The sequence below is a fragment of the Ziziphus jujuba genome, chromosome 4, assembly GCF_031755915.1.
Source record: "Ziziphus jujuba cultivar Dongzao chromosome 4, ASM3175591v1".
Taxonomy (NCBI): domain Eukaryota; kingdom Viridiplantae; phylum Streptophyta; class Magnoliopsida; order Rosales; family Rhamnaceae; genus Ziziphus; species Ziziphus jujuba.
The window spans coordinates 8,897,326-8,922,240 of record NC_083382.1 but is presented as its reverse complement, the minus strand read 5'-3'; the positions used below and the strand labels follow the sequence as shown (position 1 = coordinate 8,922,240).

Sequence of the window (24,915 nt, the reverse complement as noted above, 5' to 3'; positions counted from 1 at the left end):
CTTTTAATCATCACCAATATTGAAAAATATTTTACTTGAATTAGTATTTCACCATTTAGTGATATTCCACTGTGTGACACAAAGATGTTAGTGGAATGGGGAACAAGAAGTGTGGTTTAGCAATATGAACATATGATTTGCCATTCCAAAATAATTGACATAAAAAGTTTTTTTTTTTTTTTTTTTTGAAAGGTATAAAAAGTTGTTTATCAGGGATTGTGATGCAACATATGTCCCAAGCGGTGATATGGTTGTAGGAGTACATTAGCTTTCTCAATTCAATAAGAAATTAATATTAATAACAGAGTTCTCTGTTGTTGTTGTTGTTTTTTTTTTTTTTTTTTTTTTGGTTATTTAATCTTTGTTTTAATACATTTTGCTTTGAAAGGGTTAAAAGCTTCTATTTAATGTGCTCCTGCATAGTTTATTTATTTATTTTTTTGAATTTGTGCTAAGTGAGAAAGATTGAGCCTAAAATATAGTTTTTTGGGGTCTCTGTCCCCTCAAAAAAAAAAAAAAAAAAATGGTATGTTGCAGATGGTTAAGCTATGTAAGCTAGTAAGCAAGGTATCTATCTTGGCTAAGAAAAGAAACACGTTTAATATATATATATATATATATATATATATATATATATATATTGTGCCAAAAAGAAAACAGAAAAAGAAAAAAGAATCTATACTAGTGTTGCTTTGAAATTTGACAAGAGGCGACAGAATAAACAGAGAGTCACTCCTCCTCTATACCTTCCTAGGAAAAAAATCAATGCCTTTCTTCCTCGCCAGTTTAACTCCATCTTATATTCTTATGGAGTTGACTATCATTATAAAAGGGGATGTCATAGGTGACATCTCTTTTCTTTCAGTCTTGTTCACTATTTTTTCATCTCTGAAATCTCTTTCTTTCAGTCTCTCCTAGTTTTCCATCGAATAATGGCCGAGGCTTTGCTTTCTGCGGTGCTGGGGCAGCTGCTTTCCATCACTACTGAGTTTACAGAACAAGAGCTGAGACAGGTGAAGAATGTTGAAAAACGTGTCTCAAATCTCAAAGAAAAGCTTAAGGACATAAAACTTGTGCTGGAGGATGCCGAAAGCAAACAACTGGATAATCCCAGTGTTAGACGTTGGTTGGGTAAGCTCAAAGATGTCTCTTATGCCATCAACGACGTTTTGGACGACTGGAGCCAAGAAATTCGCAAATCCCAAATTCCAAACCATGTTGAAGAGGAAGAAGGTGATCATCATCAAAAAGCTGATCCTGTTTCAAACAAGATGATGATGATGAAGAAGAAGGTATGTTTTCCATCACTCTCTTGTTGCTTTTGTCTCAACCAACTTAAACAAGTTTGTGTTCACCGCAAAATTGCTCACAGAAGCAAAGAGCTTAATGAAACATTAGATGAGATTGCCAAAGAGAAAGATGCTTACTCTTTGGAAAAAACAAATAATGCTTCCCCAAAAGAGAGAAGAGAGACTACCTCATTTGTTAATGTGTCTGATGTCGATGGTCGGGATGAGGATAAGGAGAAGGTAATAAATAAGTTGTTAAGCGATGAGAGCAGCGATAAAGTTCCTGTTATCATCCCTATTGTAGGGATGGGGGGACTAGGGAAAACCACTCTTGCCCAACTCGTATTCAATCATGAAAAGATCGAAGCACACTTCAATGAGAGAATTTGGGTGTGTGTTTCTGACCCTTTTGATGAGGTTAGAATTGTCAGAGCAATTCTTGAATCTCTCAAACACGGTCATCGTGATTTAGATACACTGCAAGCTTTATCAGATCGTATTCGTGAATCTATTGAGGGGAAAAAATTCCTTCTTGTCTTGGATGATGTATGGAGTGATGACCGCAAAATATGGGAAAAGTTAATACAACCGCTTAGATGTGGTGCTGTAGGAAGCAGAGTTTTGGTAACAACAAGAAAAACTGAAGTTGCTCATATGATGGGAGTAACCTCGTCCCAAATCATTTACCTGGCTCAGCTGTCTGAAGACCACTGCTGGAAAATAATTAAGCGACTTGCGTTCGAGGGAAAAAATGGTGAAGAGTTAAAACAACAATTAGAGGAAGTTGGGAAGAAAATTGCAAAAAAGTGCAAAGGCTTGCCTCTTGTAGCAAAGACCTTAGGAGGTTTGCTGTTTTCAAAGGAGACTTTGAGGGCGTGGGAGGATGTTCTATCTAGTAAACTCTGGGAATTGCAAGATGAACAAAGCAAAACTTTTGCTCCATTCTTCCTGAGTTATAATGACTTGTCCCCTCGACAAAAGCGTTGTTTCTCATATTGTTCTGTATTTCCTAAAGATTTTGAGATTGACAGAAGTAACTTGATTGAAATGTGGATGTCACAGGGCTATTTAAATGGTAGTCGTCAAGATATGGAGAAAGAAGGTGAAAAATGCTTTGAAATTCTAACCATGCGGTCTTTCTTTCAAGATTTTGACAGAGATGTTGATGGAAACATTTATTCATGCAAAATGCACGACATATTGCATGACTTTTCCCAATTTTTGACGAAAAATGAGTGCTCTGCCATGAAAGTTGATATGGAAGATATAGAGCCTCTTAACGTTGAAAAAGTACGCCACTTCACATTGCAAACACCTAAACAGGGCCGTGCCAAATTTCCTACTTCAACATTTCATCAAAATAATTTGCATACCCTGTTCCTAATTTGTTCAGATTATGGTTTAGATGATGATGATGATGATGATGTTGATGATTATGATATGCTGGTCTTTCTTCGAATATGCTGTAATCAAAAACATCTTCGAACACTATATTTGGAGAACTTCACAATTACAAAGGTTCCACGGCAACTTGGCCAGTTGATACATTTGAGATACCTCAATTTATCTGATAGCTACGGTTTGGAAGAATTGCCTGATGAAGTATGTGATTTATGCAATTTACAGACTTTAAGAATTCGAGACTGTCAGCATCTTCAAAGACTACCAAAAGGGATGGGGAAACTAGTGAATTTGAGACACCTTTACTGTTTTGGTTGTCGTAATTTGAAGGGGTTGCCAAAAGGTATAGGTAGACTAACTGAACTCCGGATACTCGACAATATGATTATACCGGAGAACAATGAAGCATATTTGAGCCTAGGAGATTTGAAAAAGTTGAATCACCTTCAATCTCATCAAACAGATTTTGGGATATATAATTGTCATAATTTGATAAGTATGGGTGAGAATAAGGAAAGAGTGCTGATGAATTGGAAATATCTTGCTGTTCTACGTCTAAGTTTTAAAAGGTGGGATAGAGAAATTTGTGAAGATGAATTTGGGATACTTGAAAGCTTACAACCACATCAAGGCTTGAAAAGGTTATCGATCTTCTTCTATAGGGGTACCAATTTATGTCCCGAATGGATGGTGTCCTTGGTTCATTTGAAGATTCTATCGTTTTATAGTTGCCCGTACGTTGAGACATTGCCTCCTTTGGGAAGCCTACCTTCACTTGAAGAGCTTTGTGTTTATGAATGCGATAAAGTGAGAAAGATAGGTGTTGAGTTTCTGGGAAATATTAAGCATAATAATAATAATAATAATAATAATGTATCATTCCCAAAACTGAAACTCCTTGACTTTTTGGGGATGGAAAACTGGGAAGAATGGGAAGGCAATATTGAAACAACAGAGCATACAGATGATGCAGCTGGTGGAGCATTTATTATGCCGCGTCTCGATTCCTTAGAAATAAACTATTGTCCCATGCTTAAATCACTACCAGAGTATCTGAAACTGATTCCATTGAAAAAGTTGTCAATCGCGGGCTTCGACATGCTACTGCAATCTCTGGCACAATCAGAAAAGGAGTGGCTCAAGATTTCTCACATCCCAAACATCGTAATTAATGGGATCTTTGCGATCAGGAGAGATGGCAAATGGAATTACGATGAATTAGCAAGATTCGGTGTTCCCAGAGCATTTGTGCACGATGGAAATGACGAAGATCCATTTTGATGGTAATTTCAGGTTGTCCTCCTTTTTTTTTTTTTTTTTTTTTTTTTTTTTTTTAAACTAATGAATTAATTTCACAGCATTTTTTTCTTTTGAGAAAAAAAAAAAAAAAAATCACGTATTTCACAATATGCTGCTGGTTTAGCTTATTATGAATCGTGGCTTGAAGTTGGTCACTGTATTGGGATACTTGAAACCTTACAACCACATTTTTTTTTCTTTTATTTGCTGTTTTGCACCTGAGAGGCCAATAGAGTGGCTCACTGTATTGCACAATATGTTTGCTGGTTTAGCTTATTATGACTCATGGCTTGAAGTTGGTCCACAGTGGCTTACTGCTGTGCTTAGGCTGATATTTGTAATTCTTCTTTATAATTTAAAGTTATGATCTTTTTCTCTTCAAAAAAAAAAAAAAAAAAATCAATGGAGAAGACAAGACGGAGGAAAAATAAAGGATTTGTTTCCACTCCCATGTAGGTGATACGTATGGTAAAAAAGGCTAAAACTTAGCATTGAAATAAAGATGCCATTTGCTTGTGAGTGTGTATTGATGAAAGACAAGTAGCGTTAGTTTTATTTCTTTCATTATCATTTTTCTTTCATTTGTCCTCTTGAATTTTCTTTTATCTCTGATATCTCTTTCTTTCTTTTCTTCTTTATTATTATTCTTATTTTTTTGGTAATAATATATCTCTATTTATCAGTCTCTCCTTATTGGAATATATTGATTTCCAAGTTTTAATCTTTTATTTATTTATTTCTTTTCAATTTCATTCCATCAAGGATATCAATAATTTTTTTAAAAAATTTTTTGTGCTTTAATTTATAAGAGAATAATATTTTTTTTTTAAAAAAATAACAGATTTAATTCTAAATAATTTTAAAAATTTAAAGAAATGAAGGGTACTATTTTGATTTATGTTATTTTTTTTGTGTTAATGGATTGTTGTATGATTGAATTGATATGTGTTTTAGCTTTTGTAATTATTGAATGTTGTATGTTAAAACTTTTACAAAAACATTGGCCTTCCAAAGTCAAAATCCTGGCTTTGCCCTTGACTACAGTGGTGCAAAGAGACCACTGTGGAAATGATATAAAAATTTAGTTCAAGAAAATTTCAAGCTCAGTAAATTTTAGTATTATTTTTTCATTGTGTATCTCTAGATGGAGTTGCGAAATTTTGACAAAACCAAATTTGACATTACAACGTTTTTTTTTTTTCAAAATCCTATAATAATAAAATATGTGGATCCCATATAATTATATATTATTTTGAATTTATGATTTTATTTTTTGATGGATAAAAAATGAACGTCATCACATTTTAATAATATTTATAATCAGATAGTATTGTTTTTTAATATTTATCTAGTTCAAAAATGCTCTTTCAGCTGAATTGAGCCACTCACAATTGGATTTTAAAAGGAGTGTTTCTAGTTGCAATACCAAAATAACTTTATAAAGTTCCATATCAATTAAATATACTAAAATACCTTTAATATTTTTTAAAACCTCAATCATTAATTTTTTTTTTTTTATCTTTTTATTTTCTAAACTTCTCCTTCCACGCCTCGTGACTGACCTCCTATGGGAGTTACAGTATACCAATGGCACTACTACCACTTGTCCTTTTTTTGGGGAAAAAATTAATACTGTATTCTTTTACTGTTGATTCATTAAATAATTTTTTTTTTTTTTTACTTCACAGATCGTCCACCACCTGAACTGAAGAGGGATAATGTTGATCATTTCAATGCGACTCAACATTATTGTTCATGGTAATTTGACATGATCTTATATATTTTGCGTCTTTTATTTTTCAAATTTCCCTGTTGATTCTGTGATATGTTCAAAGTTGACTTCCATATGTTTATTTACTTACAGAAAAGAATAATTAGCCTTTTTGTTTTTATAATTACCTTTCTTCTGGTCTTTTGCACGGAGAGGTAAGTTTTTGTAAGATATATATTTTTACATGTATGATTCAGCAATAATTTGCCTCACAACTTAACATCGTAAAGCATGTCCATCACATGACGTGAGCATCAAGCATTTTATATGTATCATAATTTGATTAATCCATTAATTTGAAACTGTAAATTCTTTTTTCTAAGTTTTGCATTTACTAGATATTTTATTGTTGTTCCTGTTGTTTGTTTTCTGGTTCTCTTTTTTGAGGCTGGTGGGTGGTTTTGTTGCTTTAATTTACTTTGTGGATGTTATGTACCTCTTGTTACTTTTCTTTTTTCTTTTTAATAAAATTGTCTTGGTTTGGGTTTGGGTGTATGAGCCATGCCAACCTGGTTGCGATGTTTCTGCTTCTTTTCCTTTCTTAATCATCTTTTCTGATTATTATTATCATTATTAAATTGTTGAAGGTTTATTAAATATTACTTTGCTACTCCGTTTGGTATTGTATGGGCTTTTGGAGTTGAGCTTCTTGCAGTTATTTGTGCCATTGAGTATGCAAAAATATTCTCGAGATTATTTATGGCTTTAAAGTAATTCCATATATTTAATTAATCTTTTTAAGGATCGCATTGTATTCATTCTATTTTGTTGACAAATTTTTAGGTATCTCATATTTATTGAGAGGGTAACAAAGTAGTTGATGCTCTTTCCAAGTTTGTTGCGTCTGCTCCATCAAATAACCGGTGGTTTCAACTTCCTAGTTTTTGTGCATCCTTTTACCGTGATAATTTATTGGGTGGTCATTCTCATAGGTTGTGACATTAGTTGGATCTGGTACTCTTTTTTCCTGTTGGGGTTTTTTCCCATTGTGGTTTTTCCCATTAGGGTTTTAACGAGGCCAGTCCAAAGGGCCAATCTTCTAGATTGATGTAATTTTTTGTTTTTTCGAATTGTTTTCATTTTCGCTTTGTAATTTGTCACCTTTTCATTTTTAATAATATAGACTTGGTTTGTGTGTTGGTGTTGGGGGGTGCCAACATGGTTGGGATGCCCCTGCATCTTCACGTTTCCTAGTTGTCTTTCTTTGTATTTGTAGATTTGACTTGATTGTAAAACCAGTGAAAATATATCTCAAAGTCCTTGAAATCTTTTCGTATTATTAATATTATTTTATTTTTATATTTTATCATTTTGGCCTTAAAATAGTAAAAGTGGTGAGATGTGCTCAATAGAGGTAACTCTGTTTCAACACTAACATCCTGCACTAAGAATAAATATATTTCTCTTTTAATTAACTAATCTAAACAGTTTTGTGTTTATCATATTTGTAGGATTTCTCTAACTAAAATATTATGAATTCAAACTGAATTAATAACAGGGGTCAAGTATCTTGGGCTATGTCTCCCTTGCTGCTAGTTTGGTTTTAACGTTTATGATTTTGGTTATTTGGTTTTCAATTTTTTCTTAAAGGTTTTACTTTAGTTGTATATAATTTGGCTTTAAATCAACTAATCAATACACAAGTTCTGGATCAAATCATTCTAGAACCTTGGTGGATATGTTGTCCATATTTGCAAAATTGCTTGTGTATATATATATATATATATACATATATAGGGAAAGCTCCCTACGCAAAGGTTTTTAACACAATTTAAACTTTTCATTAATCTAATATAATGGTATGTATTTGACTTTTTCATTAACCCTTAAATCTCTTATATACATATCAAAAAACCCTTTTTATTTATCCTATATTTAAATAATTTAATGCTATCAAATCAATATTTATCTATCCCAACTAGCTCCTAGCAATTTTTTTCTTTTTTAACCTGCAATTATATCTGATTTTCAATTTTATATGCACCTAAATTAAAAACCAACTTTAAAAGGATTACACTCTCTTTTATATAGAAAAAGGACCACAAATTTTTTTTTTTTCGATAAAACAGATAAAATGTTAAACAACAATTATAATTAAATGGTTCATATCATGCAATTTTTTTCTTTTTTTGGGAAAAAATAAATACTGCACTAAAATTTTCCTTCAATTCCTTTATCGATCTTTATTCTTATACACTTTGAAAATTGGATTCTATATTATCAAATAGAATTTTAAACTTAAGATGTAAACTCTAAGTACTGAATCTTCAAATTCAACATTTACTTTCAACATATCTATGAGATACTATTTAATAGGGCAGTTCTACCATTTATTTGCAAATATGGTAGGCCCCTCCCATTAATTGATGACAAATCGTTGGTTCATGAAGAAAATTCCATGCTGTCAATCTTCTTTATTTGACTACTAATAGTAATGTCAACCAACGTTAACACCATTAACGCTAACAAGACAATTACCAATTTGGAAAGCCAACATTACAAATCTAAATGAAGAAGGTCCACATTTGAAGATTTCTTGGGTGGACAAAATCTATTGCCATGAACAAGAACGCCAAAACAACGACACTATCCTTAAAAATCAATGTTATTCTGTCAAAGAGATATAAGCTTGAGAGAATCCACAAACCCATCTCCATTTTTTTATTTGGATTTTACAACAATAAAATATGTGAACCTCATTTAATCATATATTATTTTAAATTTATGATTTTACTTTTGGTTGATAAAAAAAAATGGACTTCATCACAATTTAATAATATTACTATAACATGGCAATATCATTTTTAAACATTTATCGAGTTTAAAAATATTCTCGTGCCAATGGCATATGGGTTTTTAAAGGTGGGCATATCTCAAACCCTGTTGTGGGTGTGAAGCATATATCAATTAAATTAATATCATTGAGCAGTGTAAATACACTGGAGAAAGAAAAATAGAAGAGAGGTGAAGTAATCCCAAAATGTACTACAGTACTTAGATGGTTATATTTTTTGCCTTTTTTTTTTAAACATTAACAACAAAATACTGAAATTAATTATTGATATCTCTCGATAAATTTCAAGTTTAAAAAAGGTTAAAAAGAAAGTATTATTTTCCAGTTCAAAATTTTGTGCAACTAACATAAAAAGGAAATTCAATTTCCAGCTTAAAGGAAGACAGTAAATGCATACAAAAACAAATATGGAAGAAGAGGGAGCAGGGGGAGTATTGAGAGGAAGAAGTAGGAGAGAAGTAGCCAGTGAAGAGTGTATACCATATTTACTCTGCATATTCTCTGCCGTTTGCTATGCGGGTTTCAACATTATCTCCAAGGTCTATCTTGACAAAGGCATGAGTGTCTACGTGCTTGTTGCCTATGGACATGCTTTTGAAACTCTTACTACTACTTTCCTTGCATTTCTTTTTGAAAGGTATTTATTTTGTCTTTAATACTTAATGTTTAAACTAATAATTCTCTTATTTTCTTGCTCTTGACAATCTTTTGAAATTTTTATTCAAGAGTTCTTAAACCTTTTCAACTTGTCTAACTTGTACAATTGATTTGGTTGCTCAACTTTCTCCAAAGATTTCTACTATATCAAATTTTTTTTTTTCTTAGCATTGTGCAATATGCTAAAATAATGTTATTATTGAGCAGAATAAATTAATATGGATTAGGAAATTAACTAATTATTAACATGATTTAAACTCAATACGTTGGTTTTAAAGAAGTTTCTCTCTTTTTCTCGTTTAAATTGTTCCATCGATTTGGTTGCCCTATTCTCTCCAAGGATTATACCATATCATTTTCTTTTTCCCCATGTAATATGTTAAAATAATATTATTATTGAGCAGAATAAATTAATTTTGATTAGAAAATTAATTAATTATGAGTAGAAAATTAATTAATTATGATCATGAATTAAACTTAATAATCGTTTTTTTTAATTTATTGAGTATATTTTCTTTACTAATTACCATATATTTAAGTTAAGTGGAATAAATTCCTACTTAATTGTACATGTTTTAATTGAGCATGGATATTAAATTCATAACATTATACACTTATAACCATAGACAGCACATATAATCTAGTCTAACCTTCAAATGTTTCCAAATTTGGAGGAATAATCAAATGAGCATACTTATCTTTAGAAACATCTTCTTCTTGGGTCTGCTAGGGTAAGCAATTTGTCTTACACTTGTAAATGATTATAGGTAGATTAGCTAATATATTGTTCAATTGTCCTATTCACCAAATATATATATATATATATATATATTTATAAATTTTGTTGAAAATTCCACTTTTTATTTCAAAGCAGTTTTACGGATGACTTTGTCTAGCATGGGGCCAGAATACACCACAGTAATTTTTGCATCTACCCTGGCCAACACACTGCCATCCATTACCTTCATCTTTACAGTCATATTCAGGTATATATATATTTTGTGTGCTTATCTTCTTCGTGTGTGTAAGGGGAGAGAGAGAGAGAGAGAGAGAGAGAGAGAGAAGTAGAACAAGTAACTAACATTAAAATAGAAAACGTTGTTTGGCTTCCTTGTCGTTTTCTTAACTCTTGCTAGCTATCACTATCTAAATTGAGAACTATTATAAAGTTGAAGCGACATACCTTTTGCTTCAATTTTTCTTTTTTTACATTTTTATTTTTAGATAAAATTAGACTATTTGATTTCAAAACTTTTGTTTGAAAAATTTTTTCGTAGTAATTTTATCGTTACGTTAGATTATTTTGAATAAAATTTAAAAGATATCAAAATTTTAAAGGTTTTGAAGAAATTGTTTGAAATTTTCTACCTCTTTCAAGTTAATTTTAATATATATATATATATATATATATAGATAAATATATTAAATTGTCATAAGTGCTGATTGATGCATAAAGGTCTCATGTTTTTTTTTTTCCTTTTTTTTTTTTTTTTGATAAAAAAGTCTTATGTTTCTTGAAAATGGGAGACCCTACGTCTAAGAGAATTGTGTTAGTCATGATATTTGACGCTTCCTAGGTGGCCACTTGGAGACAAATCCTGTACCACAGAATACAAAGATCTCTCTCTCTCTCTCTCTCTTTTTCTTTTTCTTTTTCTTTTTTCTAAATGATTTAGCCTGGCCCTCAACTACTCTAATTTAGGCATTATTTTTCCATTGTTTTTTAATTGGAAAATTATAAAAACATATTGTTATATGAATAATGCTAGAGTGATCAAATTGCACACTAAACAATGTGCATTAATGTGTCAAGAGAAGTAAATCTAATTGTAAAACGCCTCACACCCAAACTATAAGATTGTAGGATTAAGACATACCTTCTTCCTCTTTAGAATATAAATTATCATAATTCAAATAAATTTTGCATTAATAAATTTAATTTAATGGTAAAATCGTTAAAAATACGTTTTCAAGTGTTAAGATCAAACATATGTACAATCCCCCTCTTCCAATTTTAATATTTTTTTTTTCATTCATTTATTCATATTTAGATTGTCATAAATATATCACCAATAATATGTCAAATCATTTAATAAAAAAATTGGCATCTATAAATAGCACTAGTGTTGTTATAATAAATCTATATATAATAAAGCTTATATCACATCAACCTCTCCTTTATCAAATCTAATCGCTTGAAGAGTTGATTTTTAGATATATATTGGTGGCCTAATATAATTTGGAGAATCTATATATAATAAAGCTTATATCATATCAACTTCTATATATCATCAATAACATATCACATCATTTGGTAAAAGGTTTTTGATAAATAATTTGGTACCCATAAATAGCACTAGTGTTGTTATAAACCTATATATAATAAAGCTTGTTTAAATTAAGCTCTCTTTCACGAAGTTTAATCGCTTTAAGAGTTGATATTTAAATATATATATATATATATACATATTAATGGCATGATATAATTTGGAGAATCTATATATAATAAAGCTTATATTGGATCAACTTCTATTTATCATCAATACTATATCACATCATTCGGTAAAAAGTTTTTAATAAACAATTTGATACCTATATATAGCACTAGTGTTGTTATAAATGTATATATATTAAAGCTTGTTTAAATTAACATCTCCTTTACGAAGTTTAATTGCTTTAAGAGTTGATATTTAAATATATATATATATATATATATATCTATTGGAGGTCCAATATAACTTGGTGAATCTACATATTATAAAGCTTATATCAAATCAACCTCTTCTTTATGAAGCTTAATCACTTCAAGATACATACACACACCCATATATATATATATATATTAGTGGCCTAATATAATTTGATGAAATATTAAAATCTTATTTAAGTCAAATGAACCGTCTATGAATCTAGACAATTATTAAGACATTTTTAAGTTTATACCTTGAATTGACTATTCAGGAGCTAACTTTAGATAATAAAGTTAGTACCAGTAATATAATTATTAGATCATCCTGGTATAAACTTTTTTTACTTTTTAATTTATATAAGCCTAGTTGAATATATATATTTATACACATATATATATATATATATAGTTGGGCTGTATATAGACTCGAGCATCTCATGATCAACTCGAGCTCCACTCAATTTAACTCACTCAAACTCAACTAGTGAAGAAAACAAATCGAGCTTAAATAAGAAATGATGCTCATTAGCCAATTTGTAACAATAAATCAAGTTTGTGAATAGCTCGAATTTGTTATTTATATGTATCTATACAAAAATTATATTATAAATACTCATCACTTTAACTATTTATAATACATAAACAATATTTTTTATATTTTAAATTTATACTTTTTTCAAAATAAATTAATTTAATAATAAAATTAATAAAATAAATGAAATTTATAAATAACTAAAGTTAAAATTTTTACTTTAAAAAATAAATATTTAAGTTTTTAAATTTTTATGTTATAATAAGCCGAACCAAACAAAGTTTGAACTTTATGGAGCTAAGTCATGATGATATTTCAAACTTCAAGGTCTAAGTATTCATTGAATCTGACGGACATGGATGAAATTCACTCTTTATTTTATTTTATTGTTAATATCTTATGTAGTCTCAATATATTTCTGATGAATGTTTACTGGGTTTACAATTAATACAGTATAATAGGTGCTCTGTTGATAATTATTTGGGGAAAGGAGAAAGAGAAAGAGAAAGATTCAGTGGAGCATACGACTGTATCTCAGCAATTAGATACTGAAATCAAACTAGAAAAGTGAAGAAAGTACTTACATGTAGTGTAACGGGTACGCCATGTCATCCCATGCATGTCACTTCCACTTATCAATTTATCGTAGTGACAGTCGATATTGTAATAACAAATGGCTCCACCAAATGTGCAGAGCGAGAGTCACACCATGCATATATGCAGTTGTATTGCTGCCATAAAATTTCATAATCTTAGAATAAACAGAAAGAAAAAGGCAAAAGGTTTGGCAACATGAACACAGCATTGCAGGTGTAGGTGTAATGTATGAGGCTAAATATATATATATATATATATATATATATTTTGTGTGTGTGCTAGAGTAAGATATCTTTATAGATTAATTCTACTATCCAGAACAATTTTGTTCGAGATTGTTCTGGGCCAAGATGTTGTCTCCCGAAAATCCTGGACAAAAATTTCATGGATAAAAAAATTTTAGTATCTTTATAATTTAACCATCCATTTTAATGTACTTCGTACTTACTGAATATATCAAAATTGCATACTCTTCCCAAAGTCAGTCCTCCTCTAGCTTGCTGCATATTCCATGACCATAATGAAATGAGTTGGAGTTGGAAAAAGCTGCACAATTTTAAAAATAGTAAATACGAAGAAAGAGATTTGTTTTCAAGAAATTATGGAGTAAGAAAATACTACAAGATGTGTGTATGCATAAAAACAAACAATATATACATACAGTTGGAATTAAACTCCATTTATAGAAGTAGCTTTCTTTACCCGCTCACCTTCTTCCATGCCTCTGAAGTCAAACTTGCAACCCTGGGACTTACTGATGTTTGGTTGCAGAGCACTTGTGTAGCCAAGCCAACCTTCCAGCTTATTATCTATGGAAGGAAACAGTGAAATATTAAAAACTAAAACTAATCGGGCAGAGAAGGAAAATGAGTGCAAAAAGTAATTGATTATAGACCTAGGCCTTTAGAAATGTTGTATCCCAAAGATATGTAATTGCCATAGCACCAAATATGACCAAGAATAATAATAACAATCAACTGCAAATGTAGCAAATACAGTACAATCAAACTTGGTTAATCTAACTAATAAACTCTAGTTCTCAGACGGTAAGATGGGGTAGGCTACTTTCAGATGTCATAAGAGATGTACACGGTACATCATTAACAAGGCTAAGCAATAACTTGTAAAGTCACAACAAAAGAACTGTATATGCTTAGCTCGGCCTACAAAATTCTGCAACTCTGATAAAGAAATATTTATTTTATGCCCTGTTGCTCAACCGTTCCTCTTGTTCCAATTAAAACAATGCAAAGAAATTGGATTCCCACTTATGAGCATTTAAGCCATGACACTCAAATGATCAACTATGCAAACCAAATGGCGGTATTGAAGGGATATCGTACATAATAACAATCAAAAAGGCACAGAGACACCCTTTTTTTGTTCACTATAATGGAAATATACCATCGCCGTCCACAAAGTAAACAAGCAGAATAAATTGGAACTACTTTTATGGTGTTTGACAGCAAATTTCTCTAGCAAAACAAAATTAAGCAATTTAGATTAGTTCTTTTGTAACCTATAAATTCTTTGTGATAGAAATAAACAATGTGTCAAAGAAAAAGGAATCCATTTCCAAATGAAAAAAAATTGACAAATCAAAGGGAAAACATAGATTTCAACCCATGTAAAAATATAGGAAGAGTGCACAAGAAATAAATAAGATATGTAAAGCGTGATTGAAATCTAACATGTCAAAGAAGCATAGGACAAAAAAGCAAACATAAAATGAGAGTAGATGATCTCTTGGTGAAGCACATAGATCTAAAAACAGAGGACATACAAGTCAACCCAAAAAACTACAGAAGAAAGCACACAAGTCAACTCCCAATCCAGTCTCTACCAAATCACTCTTCCTCTCTCTTTTTCCTTTGTGCACTTTTACGTGTTGTCATTCATTGTCAAATGATAGAATAATCCAAACACTTTTCAACTTCTTTACTCTTGCACCACTACATTTTCAACTTTTCACCCTTCTCTTTGCTTTTAAAATTAAAAGATTCTTAAGGAAATAGAGGAAGTTTGTTCTGTACCAAACAGAGGTGAACGATACTTGTACAATAAAATTTCCTAAATCCATCTGTTAGTGTTAGCACTACATGAAAACAGAGTTGCATTTGGATTAGCATATGAAATACGAGTTTAAACTCTTCACTTTATAGAAGCATATTCATATCATATAGAACTATCTAAATATCGTTTTAAAAATCCTAGTACCATACCCATTATCAATGCATATCCCGTTGTCAAAAGAATCTCTAGCTCCGGTTATGATATAGCAAGTGTTGGCCATATGCAAGTATCAACATATTACTGGCAATCACTATGCATATATGAAGCTAAATATGTTCCTTTTTGTACAAATGTAATATCACTTTAAGTTAAGTGTCTATTTTAATGTATCTCGTACTTACAGATTATACCAACATTTGCAGATTATTGGCCATAGCACCAAATATGACCAAGAATAATAATAACAATCAACTGCAAATGTAGCAAATACAGTACAATCAAACTTGGTTAATCTAATTAATAAACTCTAGTTCTCAGACAGTAAGATAAGGTAGGCTACTTTCAGATGTCATGAGAGATGTACACGGTACAATATTAACAAGGCTAAGCAATAACTTGTAAAGTCACAACAAAAGAACCGTATATGCTGTAGCTCAGCCTACAAAATCCTCCAACTCTGAAAAAGAAATATTTATATAATGCCCTGTTGCTCAACTGTTCCTCTTGTTCCAACTAAAACAATGCAAAGAAATTGGATTCCCACTTATGAACATCTAAGCCATGACACTCAAATAATTAACTATACAAACCAAATGTAGGTAACGAAGGGATAGTGGGACATAATACCAATCAAAAGGGCACAGAGAGACCCCTTTTTTTCTTTTTTCTTTTTTTTCTCTATAATGAAAATATACCATCACCGTCCACAAAGTAAAGAAGCAGAATCAATTGGAACTACTTATATGGTGATTGACAACCACTTTATCTAGCAAAACAAAATCAAGCAATTTAGATTATTTCTTTGGTAACCTATTGTCATTCTTTTTGATAGAAAATAAAACAATGTGTGTCAGAAAAAGGAATCCATTTCCAAATGAAAAAAATTTGACAAATCAAAGGGGAAAACATAGATTTTAACCCATGTAAAATTATAGGAAGAGTGCACAAGAAATAAATAGGAGATGTAAAGCATGATTTAAATCTAACATGTCAAAGAAGCATAGGACAAAAAAGCAAACAGAAAATGAGAGTAGATGATTTCTTGGTGCAGCACATAGATCTAAAAACAGAGGACGTACAAGTCAACCCAAAAAACAACAGGAGAAAGCATACAAGTCAACCCTCAATTCAGTCTCTATCTATCACCCTCCCTCCTCTCTTTCTCCTTTGTGCACTGTTTACTTATTGTCATTCATTGTCAAATGGTGGATTAATCCAAACACTTTTCAACTTCTTTACTCTTGCACCTCTAAATCCCTTCTCTTTTCTTTTAAAAATTAAAAGATTCTTAAGTAAATTGAGGCAGTTTGTTCTGTACCAAACAGAGGTGAACAACACTTGTACAATAAAATTTCCTAAATCCATCTGTTAGCGTTAGCACTACCATGAAAACAGAGTTGCATCTAGATTAGCATATGAAATACCACTTTAAACTCTTCACCCTATAGAAGCATATTCATATCATATAGAACTATCTTATTATTGTTTTTAAAAATCCTAGTACCATACCCATCGTCAATGCATATATCTTAATCATGGTGAACCAGTTTCAGTGTCAAAAGAATCTAGCTCGTCATAATATAACCCAAGCAGCAACGATTCTAAATAGATATTTAGTAGCTATCCATTGTACCCATGGCGCTCTCTTCATTTCCACCGAATAATCCCTCTACTTCTTCTTCTTCCTCTTCTTCCCACTCTCTCTATTTCCTTCTTCTCCACTCGCAGCCCCACTCCTCTAATACTTGTAGAGCTCTTAAATTCAGAGTTTCCTCTTCTTACCAGTCGGTCCAAGTTGACACCCAGCAACACCCCCAACGAGTTAAAAAGGTAGACTTTGAAATCACTAAGAAGAAGAATAGAAAACCCACGCCAAGCTTTTTTGAGCAAATCCAGGATAAATGGGCTGCGAAACTTCGTTCTCCGAGAGAGAAATTTCCATGGCAAGAACAGTAGGAACGAGGAAGAATAGATGGTGGATTACCATTTGGATTCTAGCCATTCAGCTGGTGAACTATCAAAGAGGAGCGAAATTGGATTATGAGGAAGGGAAAAAAGGGAGTTGGAGGAGGAAAAGCAACACCGAGTTGGCAGGGTAAATGACTCCGGAGCACAAGTTGCAGAGATTGAGGAATGTTTCTTTGAGACTCCTGGAGAGAACTAAAAGTGGTTAAAGGTATTACCCAGGAATTGGTAGAAACCATTCATGAGAAGTGGAAGTTGGATGAAGTGGTGAAGTTGAAGCTCGAAGAGCCTCTTTCACTTGACATAAAAAGGACCCATGATCTTTTAGAGGTTAGTTAATTCTATTGTTTCCTTAAGTAAATTGCAGTACCATGTTCATGATTTGGAGCTTCTAAAACCATGCTTCTACATTAAGCTTAATTGACCCACACCATATGAAATATTTTGAATTTAGATATAAGTTTGCTCTCTTTTTGTATATTGATTATCCTATGTCATCTTTCAGACTAAAACTGGAGGTCTAGTTATATGGAGATCAGGCAGCTCAGTAGTTCTATACAGGGGAATGGCCTACAACCTTCCTTGTGTAAAGCACAGAGGTCTAGTTCCTTTCTGTGGCACTGTGATTCCGAGCCACAGAAAGTAGCATGAAAAGCACAGAGGTCCAAGTTTGAATCCATTAACGAAGGAGCATCTGCAAGGGGCAACAACTTCTGCACAAATATGCACTTCCACCTTCTAAATGCTGCATTGTCTAGATCATTTCTCAACTTGCAGTTGTGACATATTTCTCAGCTGAAGTATGATCATTATAGCATCAAAGGAGCTCAATACCCGAATTTCAGCTAAATTGTGATTGATTTGTTACTGCAGATTACAAATGATTCCACCCAGGGAATCATCTTCAGAAACTTCACCACGATACTAAACACATAGCATGAGATGCACCAAAAGCAACAGAGAGCACATTATGTGGTCCCAATTCATCATCCTCCATTAGAAACTTGACTTCAACAGGACGTGGTTGTACCTCCGGCAGCCTAGAGACTTCTAGTTGAGAATCTTTGGCATTTCCCCACATAAACAACTTTCCTTCATCTGTCGAAGAAACAGCACCTTCAACTAACTTTAGACAACATAAATGCCAACAAACTAGGACAAAATTAAGTTTAGGAGTTTGTTGTGAAGTCAAAACTATTACTCAACCTTGACCTTGTTATATAATATGCAACCAGAAATTTTATTATTCTAAAGAAAACCCCCAGCCGCCTCAAATAAATAAGCTGAAATTATGACTTAGGTCTAAATTCTTTCTGGATTAGTTTGGACCAGATCTAAGGTTGGATTGGATTTTACAGTCCCTGACCCATACCAAACCAACTTAAAGTCTATGAAGGAACATGAATACCGATTAATCTGCTGTCCCCTTCTAGATAAAAGATTGCGGCAAGTACAGTTGGACAAGACTCAATTTGGTTAAAACTTATCCTGATACATTAATGTATATGTTAGGAACTGTAAATGTTACCTTCCTAGTTTTATACATGCAAATAGGAATAGTTCATAGTATATTACATCTGTCCTATCATTAAAAGACAATAATGATTTGAAGATATTCCCCACACCATAAAACACGTACTTTCTCAAATGACTTAAGATGTCAAATATTTCTATTTATTCAGAAGAAATATTTCTATTCCTCCTTGACATTCAAGTGGTATCATGAGATTTCAACACCTCTGAAATCTCTGGTGCTATTTACAATTGAAATATGCAAAGCAAATACTAGAACAAAGAAAAATAAGGTCCTTTTAATACCTAGATAGAGTATGTTATTAAAGAGAGAGAAACCATCTTACTTGTTATTGCTGCTGAAGATGAACCTCCACAAGCAATATAGACAATACGATCAGCAGCTAATGCCTCAACCACTGCAGGTATTTTCTGATTTTGGATGGAAGAATACCCCAACTGACCATGCCCACCATGACCCCATGAAAGTACCTTCCCTTATCTAAAATTCATTATCACCAAAGCACCAAAAATAAGATACAAACATTCAAAAAACTAACCACGAATACACACATGAATGCTCCTGGAATCTATTTAAACAGTTGCATCTGAAATAAGATTTTGCTGCCACTGTACCAGTTAAAGCAAGAGAGTGATATCCACCGCTTGCAATCTCTATGATACGAACATCTTCAAGACCAGAAATTGGTTGTCGTTTCCATCCACCAACCTTATCTCCTCTTCCGAGCTCGTAGTTAGAGTTTGCTGAGTCGAAAAAAACCAAAAAATGATGTCAACATGTCTCTGCTTCCGTCAAAGTCTCTAAGATGGCAAAATCTATTTGACCCATACAAAGTGAAAAAAAATAGATAAAGGAAACACAAAAAACAAAACACATAAGGATAAATGCACTTACCTCCCAAATTCCAAATCTGCCCATCTTCTGTTAGTGCCATTGTGAAAAATCCCCCACAAGAAACAGCAGTCACAGGAACAGTTACTGCTTTCACTTTGGAGGGGACACTAAGCCCACCACCCTCATTTGGGCCCCGAACAGGACCAACCCAATCTACCATCTCCTTCATCTCGACCCCAAGTATAAAGCTCCTCTATATTCAACAATAATAGCCAGACATGTCAACAAAACAAACTCTATATTCAACAATAATAGCCAGATATGTCAACAAAACAAACTTAGTTTATGAAATAATTACCTAATAAATCCACTTTTCAGAAACTATTATAGATGTGTACAAAACAAAAGGAAGGAAGAAAGAATTTAATCTGCAGCATACTTACAATACCAGTAATAAATTCATCTCATATTCTGTTCATCGGTTTTAGTCCATTATTTACTTGCTCCATATTTCTTAACCTCTTTTTACTTCATTTACCATCCACAGTACTATGGTTTATTCCTCTTTATATTCCTTTTAGGCCATCATCTACTAATTCTTAATTCTTCCTTACATTCCTTTTGGGCCAACAACTACAAATTCTTATATTTTTATGTATCTATTCAGTCATTACAAATCAGTACATTCATCTTTAGATCCTGTTTGACAAGTGAGGTTGGTTTAGCGGTAAGCCCCATACGCCCACACCTTTGATGTCTATTTAGTTGTCTTCCACTTCTACTCGCTTCTTTCTTCATTCAAACAATTTAACCCTTTATCCACTTTTCAGAGATATATAATGTATGAATTGTTCGTTCGTTCTCCTCCTTTTTCTACCACTTTCTGAAATTTAATGAAACTATACCAGTGTTCTTGATTTGTTTAGATTATTTTGATATAACAAATTCTAAAAGGTAGCTGCTCCTAGGATTCAATTTTTTTAACCAAATTTATCCTCAGATTCAAACTTTCTAACCAAATTTAAGATTTCTTACTCTTATGTTCCCAATATACTTTATACCATGACTCTTTAAAACAAATTGAGAAAGAATATTTCAAAAAATTCAGGGAGATAGTAATATCAAGTAATATATCATTTTACACAATCCTATGTTCAGGAAACCAATTACCAATGGTGTAACTCCATTTATTTAATGCAACACAGGGCATTAGAAATCCATAACTTTGATAGTAGTAATAATTAGGAGAAATAAACCCAGATAACAATAAAATAATAATAAAACTATAAAAAAAAGGAAGTTGTGGCAGAAAGATTTGAGAAAATTGTGAGAGAAGCAAAACATAAGCTCCATAGAAGCAGCTAAATTATAAGATTTTTTTGAAATGTGACAGACAGTTAACATGGCATTGATTAAGCTACACCCCATGCAGAATCTTTTGTCCATGGATATCAAAAAACTTAAAGAACTTCAAATTACAGGAAACAGCAACCACAGTCCTAGACACATCAGTCAACTCTGAGCTGAGGTTAGCATTACAAATAATAAAACACAAAATCAACAAACCTGCTTCTGTAATTGCTGCAGTATGTGTCCCACTTGTTGCGATATGACATATTTTGTAATTCCATGGACCTTCCACTAATCTAGGGAACAGTTCTCTATGATAAACAGAATATCCGAGTGCACCAAAACCGCCATAACCCCTGCAAACTTCATCTTTAACAATAAAATCATGAACTGGGGAGAACCAGAAACATATTCAAGTCAAACAAGACATACTATACTTAAAATTATAGCAGCAAATAAGACAAACCTAGAGTCATGAGTGAAGAATCTTTGCACTTTGGTAAACATAGAAGGTTATATCAGTAAGAAAAACAATGTCAAAATTAAATTGTGAAGTATTCAGGACAATGGGCAAAGCTGTAAAATAGATTAAAAAAAATAAAATAAAAGAATTATGAGACCTACATCTGTACAAAAATATTAGGAAGTTTTGACATCATGACAAAGAGATTGAAGAAAGAAAAAAGGACTCAAAAAGGTAACATGGAATAAGTTCGTAGGGCTAAATTCATAGAACTTCTCTATGCAACGGTTCTTCATATTTATACCACACTGTCCAAAAATGAATTAACCTCTAATAATCCATCAATACCGCCAAAATTTTTTCAGCACCATTTCATCTCCAACCCTTATAAATTGTCATAATATAACAAATACTCCGCCTTTTTAGTTCAGCTAAAAAATAAAAAAGTATTTAATATTCTAACTGAAAATATTTGATTTGTGAATTTAACATCTGCAACTGGATCTTAAGTATCCTTTGATGCTCGATTATTAAAATATGCCGAAAAGGGTATGATAACATATCAAAACAACTAATAGTCGCAAGCTACAACATAAAATTTTATAAACAGTATATGTTGGTAATATGTATGTGCCCACTGAAGTTAAATTTCATATGATTCAACAGGGAAAGCTATCATATAAAGTTAGTAAAATCAATAACTAATGCGAAGTCGAGGAAACGAGATGTGCAAATAAATAAACGAAATACAATTTTCTTACTATGTTACTGACCAAGTGAAACCTGGCCGCCTAAAGTGAGTGCAACGGAATGCAACCCACCAAGAGCCACACGGCGGACAGAATCCAAATGGGGATTCACGGTCGGCACAAACAAAGAATTCTCATGGCCAAACCCAGGTCGACCACCATCTCCTTTGCCCCATATCCAAAACTTACCATCAACAAGCAACGACGAGTGGAATAACCCACAACAAATTCCCACCTCCACAACACCACCACCATGAATATTATCCGCTTTCGTTCCATTGGCCAGAGAAATTCGTCCGGGAGGTGGAGAAATAGCGAATGAAGAGGAGGGAATGAGGAGGTTGGCAACTGAGGTCGGGTAGAGCCGGATCTCTTCGATACCACCGCCGACCTGTCCCAATGCACCTCTGCCCCAAGAGAGCAATTGGAGAGTCGTGGTAGTGGTGGTACCGGTTCCGTCGCCGGTTTTGGGTTTGTAGAGGACTGGTACATTTCCGCTGGCGCCGGCGGCGGTGGAAAATGGAGAAGAAATTTGGAGGGTGAGAGTTGAAAAAGAGCAATGGCGAAGACAAAGAAACAACTTCATCATATTTCCGATTCAATGACACTTTTCTCCCCCAAATCATCGTTTCGATGGAGGCTGAGAGTATTGAGTGAGAGAGAGAAAACGCAATGCTTCAGCTTTGGGGGTTTTAGAAAATGGGTTTAACATTATCGTCATCATCACCAGTCCAAATGACATTTTCGTTAAGGGCCCAAAACAAAAACCCATATTATCCCTCTCTTTTTACTGTTATCATTTATTTCAGACCAAAGTTTTCTTTCCCACAATGTCTTCCAACAAAATTTTTTAGCCAAAAAAAAAAAAAGAAAAAAAGAAAAAAAGAAAAGTCTTCCCAAAAATTTCACATTCTCTCCTATATTCATCTGCATTAAGGAAAATATTATTGCATTATACGGATCCAGATTTTCAGTCCTTTATTATTGTTCACCGTTGATAGTACTTCATTTAAAAACATTAAAAAAGAATAATAATAAACTAAGTAGAGGAAAAAAAAAAAAACTTTTCTGTTTAAATAAAGATAAAGAATATAAATGAGAAAAAAAAAGAAAAAGAAATTATAGATCTCCATTCACATTAAACAAAGGTTGACAGCTTGACAGATTTTTTTTTTTTTTAAAATTAGTTAAATACTATGAATTTAACAGTTTTGGACTTAATAAAGAACATTCCTTTAAATGTGTTATATTCTATATTCAAGTCAGATATGATAATTTTAGAACATATTTAACCCAGAATTCTATTTTCTTTTTAAATATCTACGTAAATAAACAAAAGTTTATTATTTTTGTAAAAAAAGCAAAAAGAAAACAAGAAAATGCATGTATGCAGGGCCAAATGTGTGTGTATATATATATATATATATGTATGTATAAATCTGTCATACACTCGAACTCCCTCATGGCTCATATACAGGCAAAAGTGCAACTTATACCGCACAAGCTGTGATTGTCCATCCTCTGATGGGCTAGCATAATTTAGTAAATACAGATTAGTGATCCTACTCATGAAACCACTTATATTAGATGTGAGATATTCATTGACTCATTCATGCATTTTGGTTGGCACTTCATCAAAACCCGCCATCTCCATCAATGTCATTTTAGTTTCACATTTGTCTCCACAGAAGTAGTAGTTGGTATATATAAAACAGGATACTTTATAACTTAAAAAGAATGAATATGCAGAAAGCAAAAAGAGATGGACGAAGAGGATGAGAGAGTACTAGTGTGGGGAAGAAAATTGATTGAAGAATGTAGACCATATCTCCTCTGCATATATGCTAATATTTGCTATGCATGCTACAATATGGTCTGTAAGGTTGCTTTAGTCGAAGGAATGAGTCAGTAGGTCCTTGTGGTCTATGGAAATATTTTTGGAACTCTGGCTACTGCTCCTCTAGCACTCACTTTTGAAAGGTTTTCTGTTATAAACTTTTCTTTGGTTTCCCTTGCTACAATTTTCAAATTTTACTTTCTATATACTTAACTACTTTTCTCAGATTATTCTCTTCTTTTGTATGTACTTTTTATGTATAGCTTTAGGTAATACTTTCTATGTTTGTAATTAATTTTTTTCTATATTCCAAAAATAATAACTTGCTGATCTCATTGTTAATTAATGATTTGTGTTTTGATCCAAACTGTTTTACTTCTGATTTTTCATTACGTAGCATTGTTCTTGAAAATTCTAAAATGCTATAATATATATGGTATATTAGAATATTCCTACATTCAGAGAATTCTCTGACAAGCACATATATATATATATATATATATATGCCCCTTTGATTTACTAGTGACAAATTTAATTTAAATATTACATCATATTTATTAGTTAAACTTAATATTATAAACCATGAAAAAATACTTTAACACCTTTTGTCTTTGTGCTTCTCCCATGTTGGATTGCAATCAAAAAGTTGCTTAACCATGCATGGCCATCTATTTTGGCATATATTCTGTGAAAAAAAATATATATATATATATATTGGACACATATGGCACTTGGGCTATATTTATCAAGTCAAACATAAAAACCATGAGCATCAAATATTGTTCCAGCACCGAGTTCAATATTATTTGTCTGATGGTTAAGCTTTGATTACAATAATCGTGTTTGCACCAATGCAAAGGAGAAAATATGCCTAATTAAACATCCAATCTTTCTCGAACAGGAAAAAGGACAGCAAAATCAG

General features: G+C 32.2%; 1 protein-coding gene and 1 pseudogene across 3 annotated transcripts; one reads left to right on the top strand and one right to left on the bottom strand.

The window, feature by feature from the left end:
- The first annotated feature begins 704 nt into the window (after positions 1-704).
- LOC107416728 (disease resistance protein RGA2) lies at positions 705-7,048 on the top strand. 3 transcript variants are annotated; one of them, XM_060816361.1, is made up of 4 exons: positions 706-1,292; positions 2,352-3,983; positions 5,678-5,747; positions 6,544-7,048. In XM_060816361.1, the coding sequence occupies exons 1-2, from the start codon at positions 933-935 to the stop codon at positions 3,969-3,971; spliced, it is 1,980 nt and encodes a 659-aa protein (XP_060672344.1). In that variant the 5' UTR covers positions 706-932; the 3' UTR covers positions 3,972-3,983; positions 5,678-5,747; positions 6,544-7,048. The 3 variants fall into 3 exon arrangements, with proteins under 3 accessions (XP_048327902.2, XP_060672344.1, XP_048327901.2); XM_048471945.2 differs by having other exon boundaries at positions 705-3,973; XM_048471944.2 differs by having other exon boundaries at positions 706-3,983.
- A 1,851-nt stretch (positions 7,049-8,899) lies between these two features.
- Positions 8,900-22,892, bottom strand: LOC132803409 (RCC1 domain-containing protein RUG3, mitochondrial-like; annotated as a pseudogene).
- Between the last annotated feature and the right edge of the window lie 2,023 nt (positions 22,893-24,915).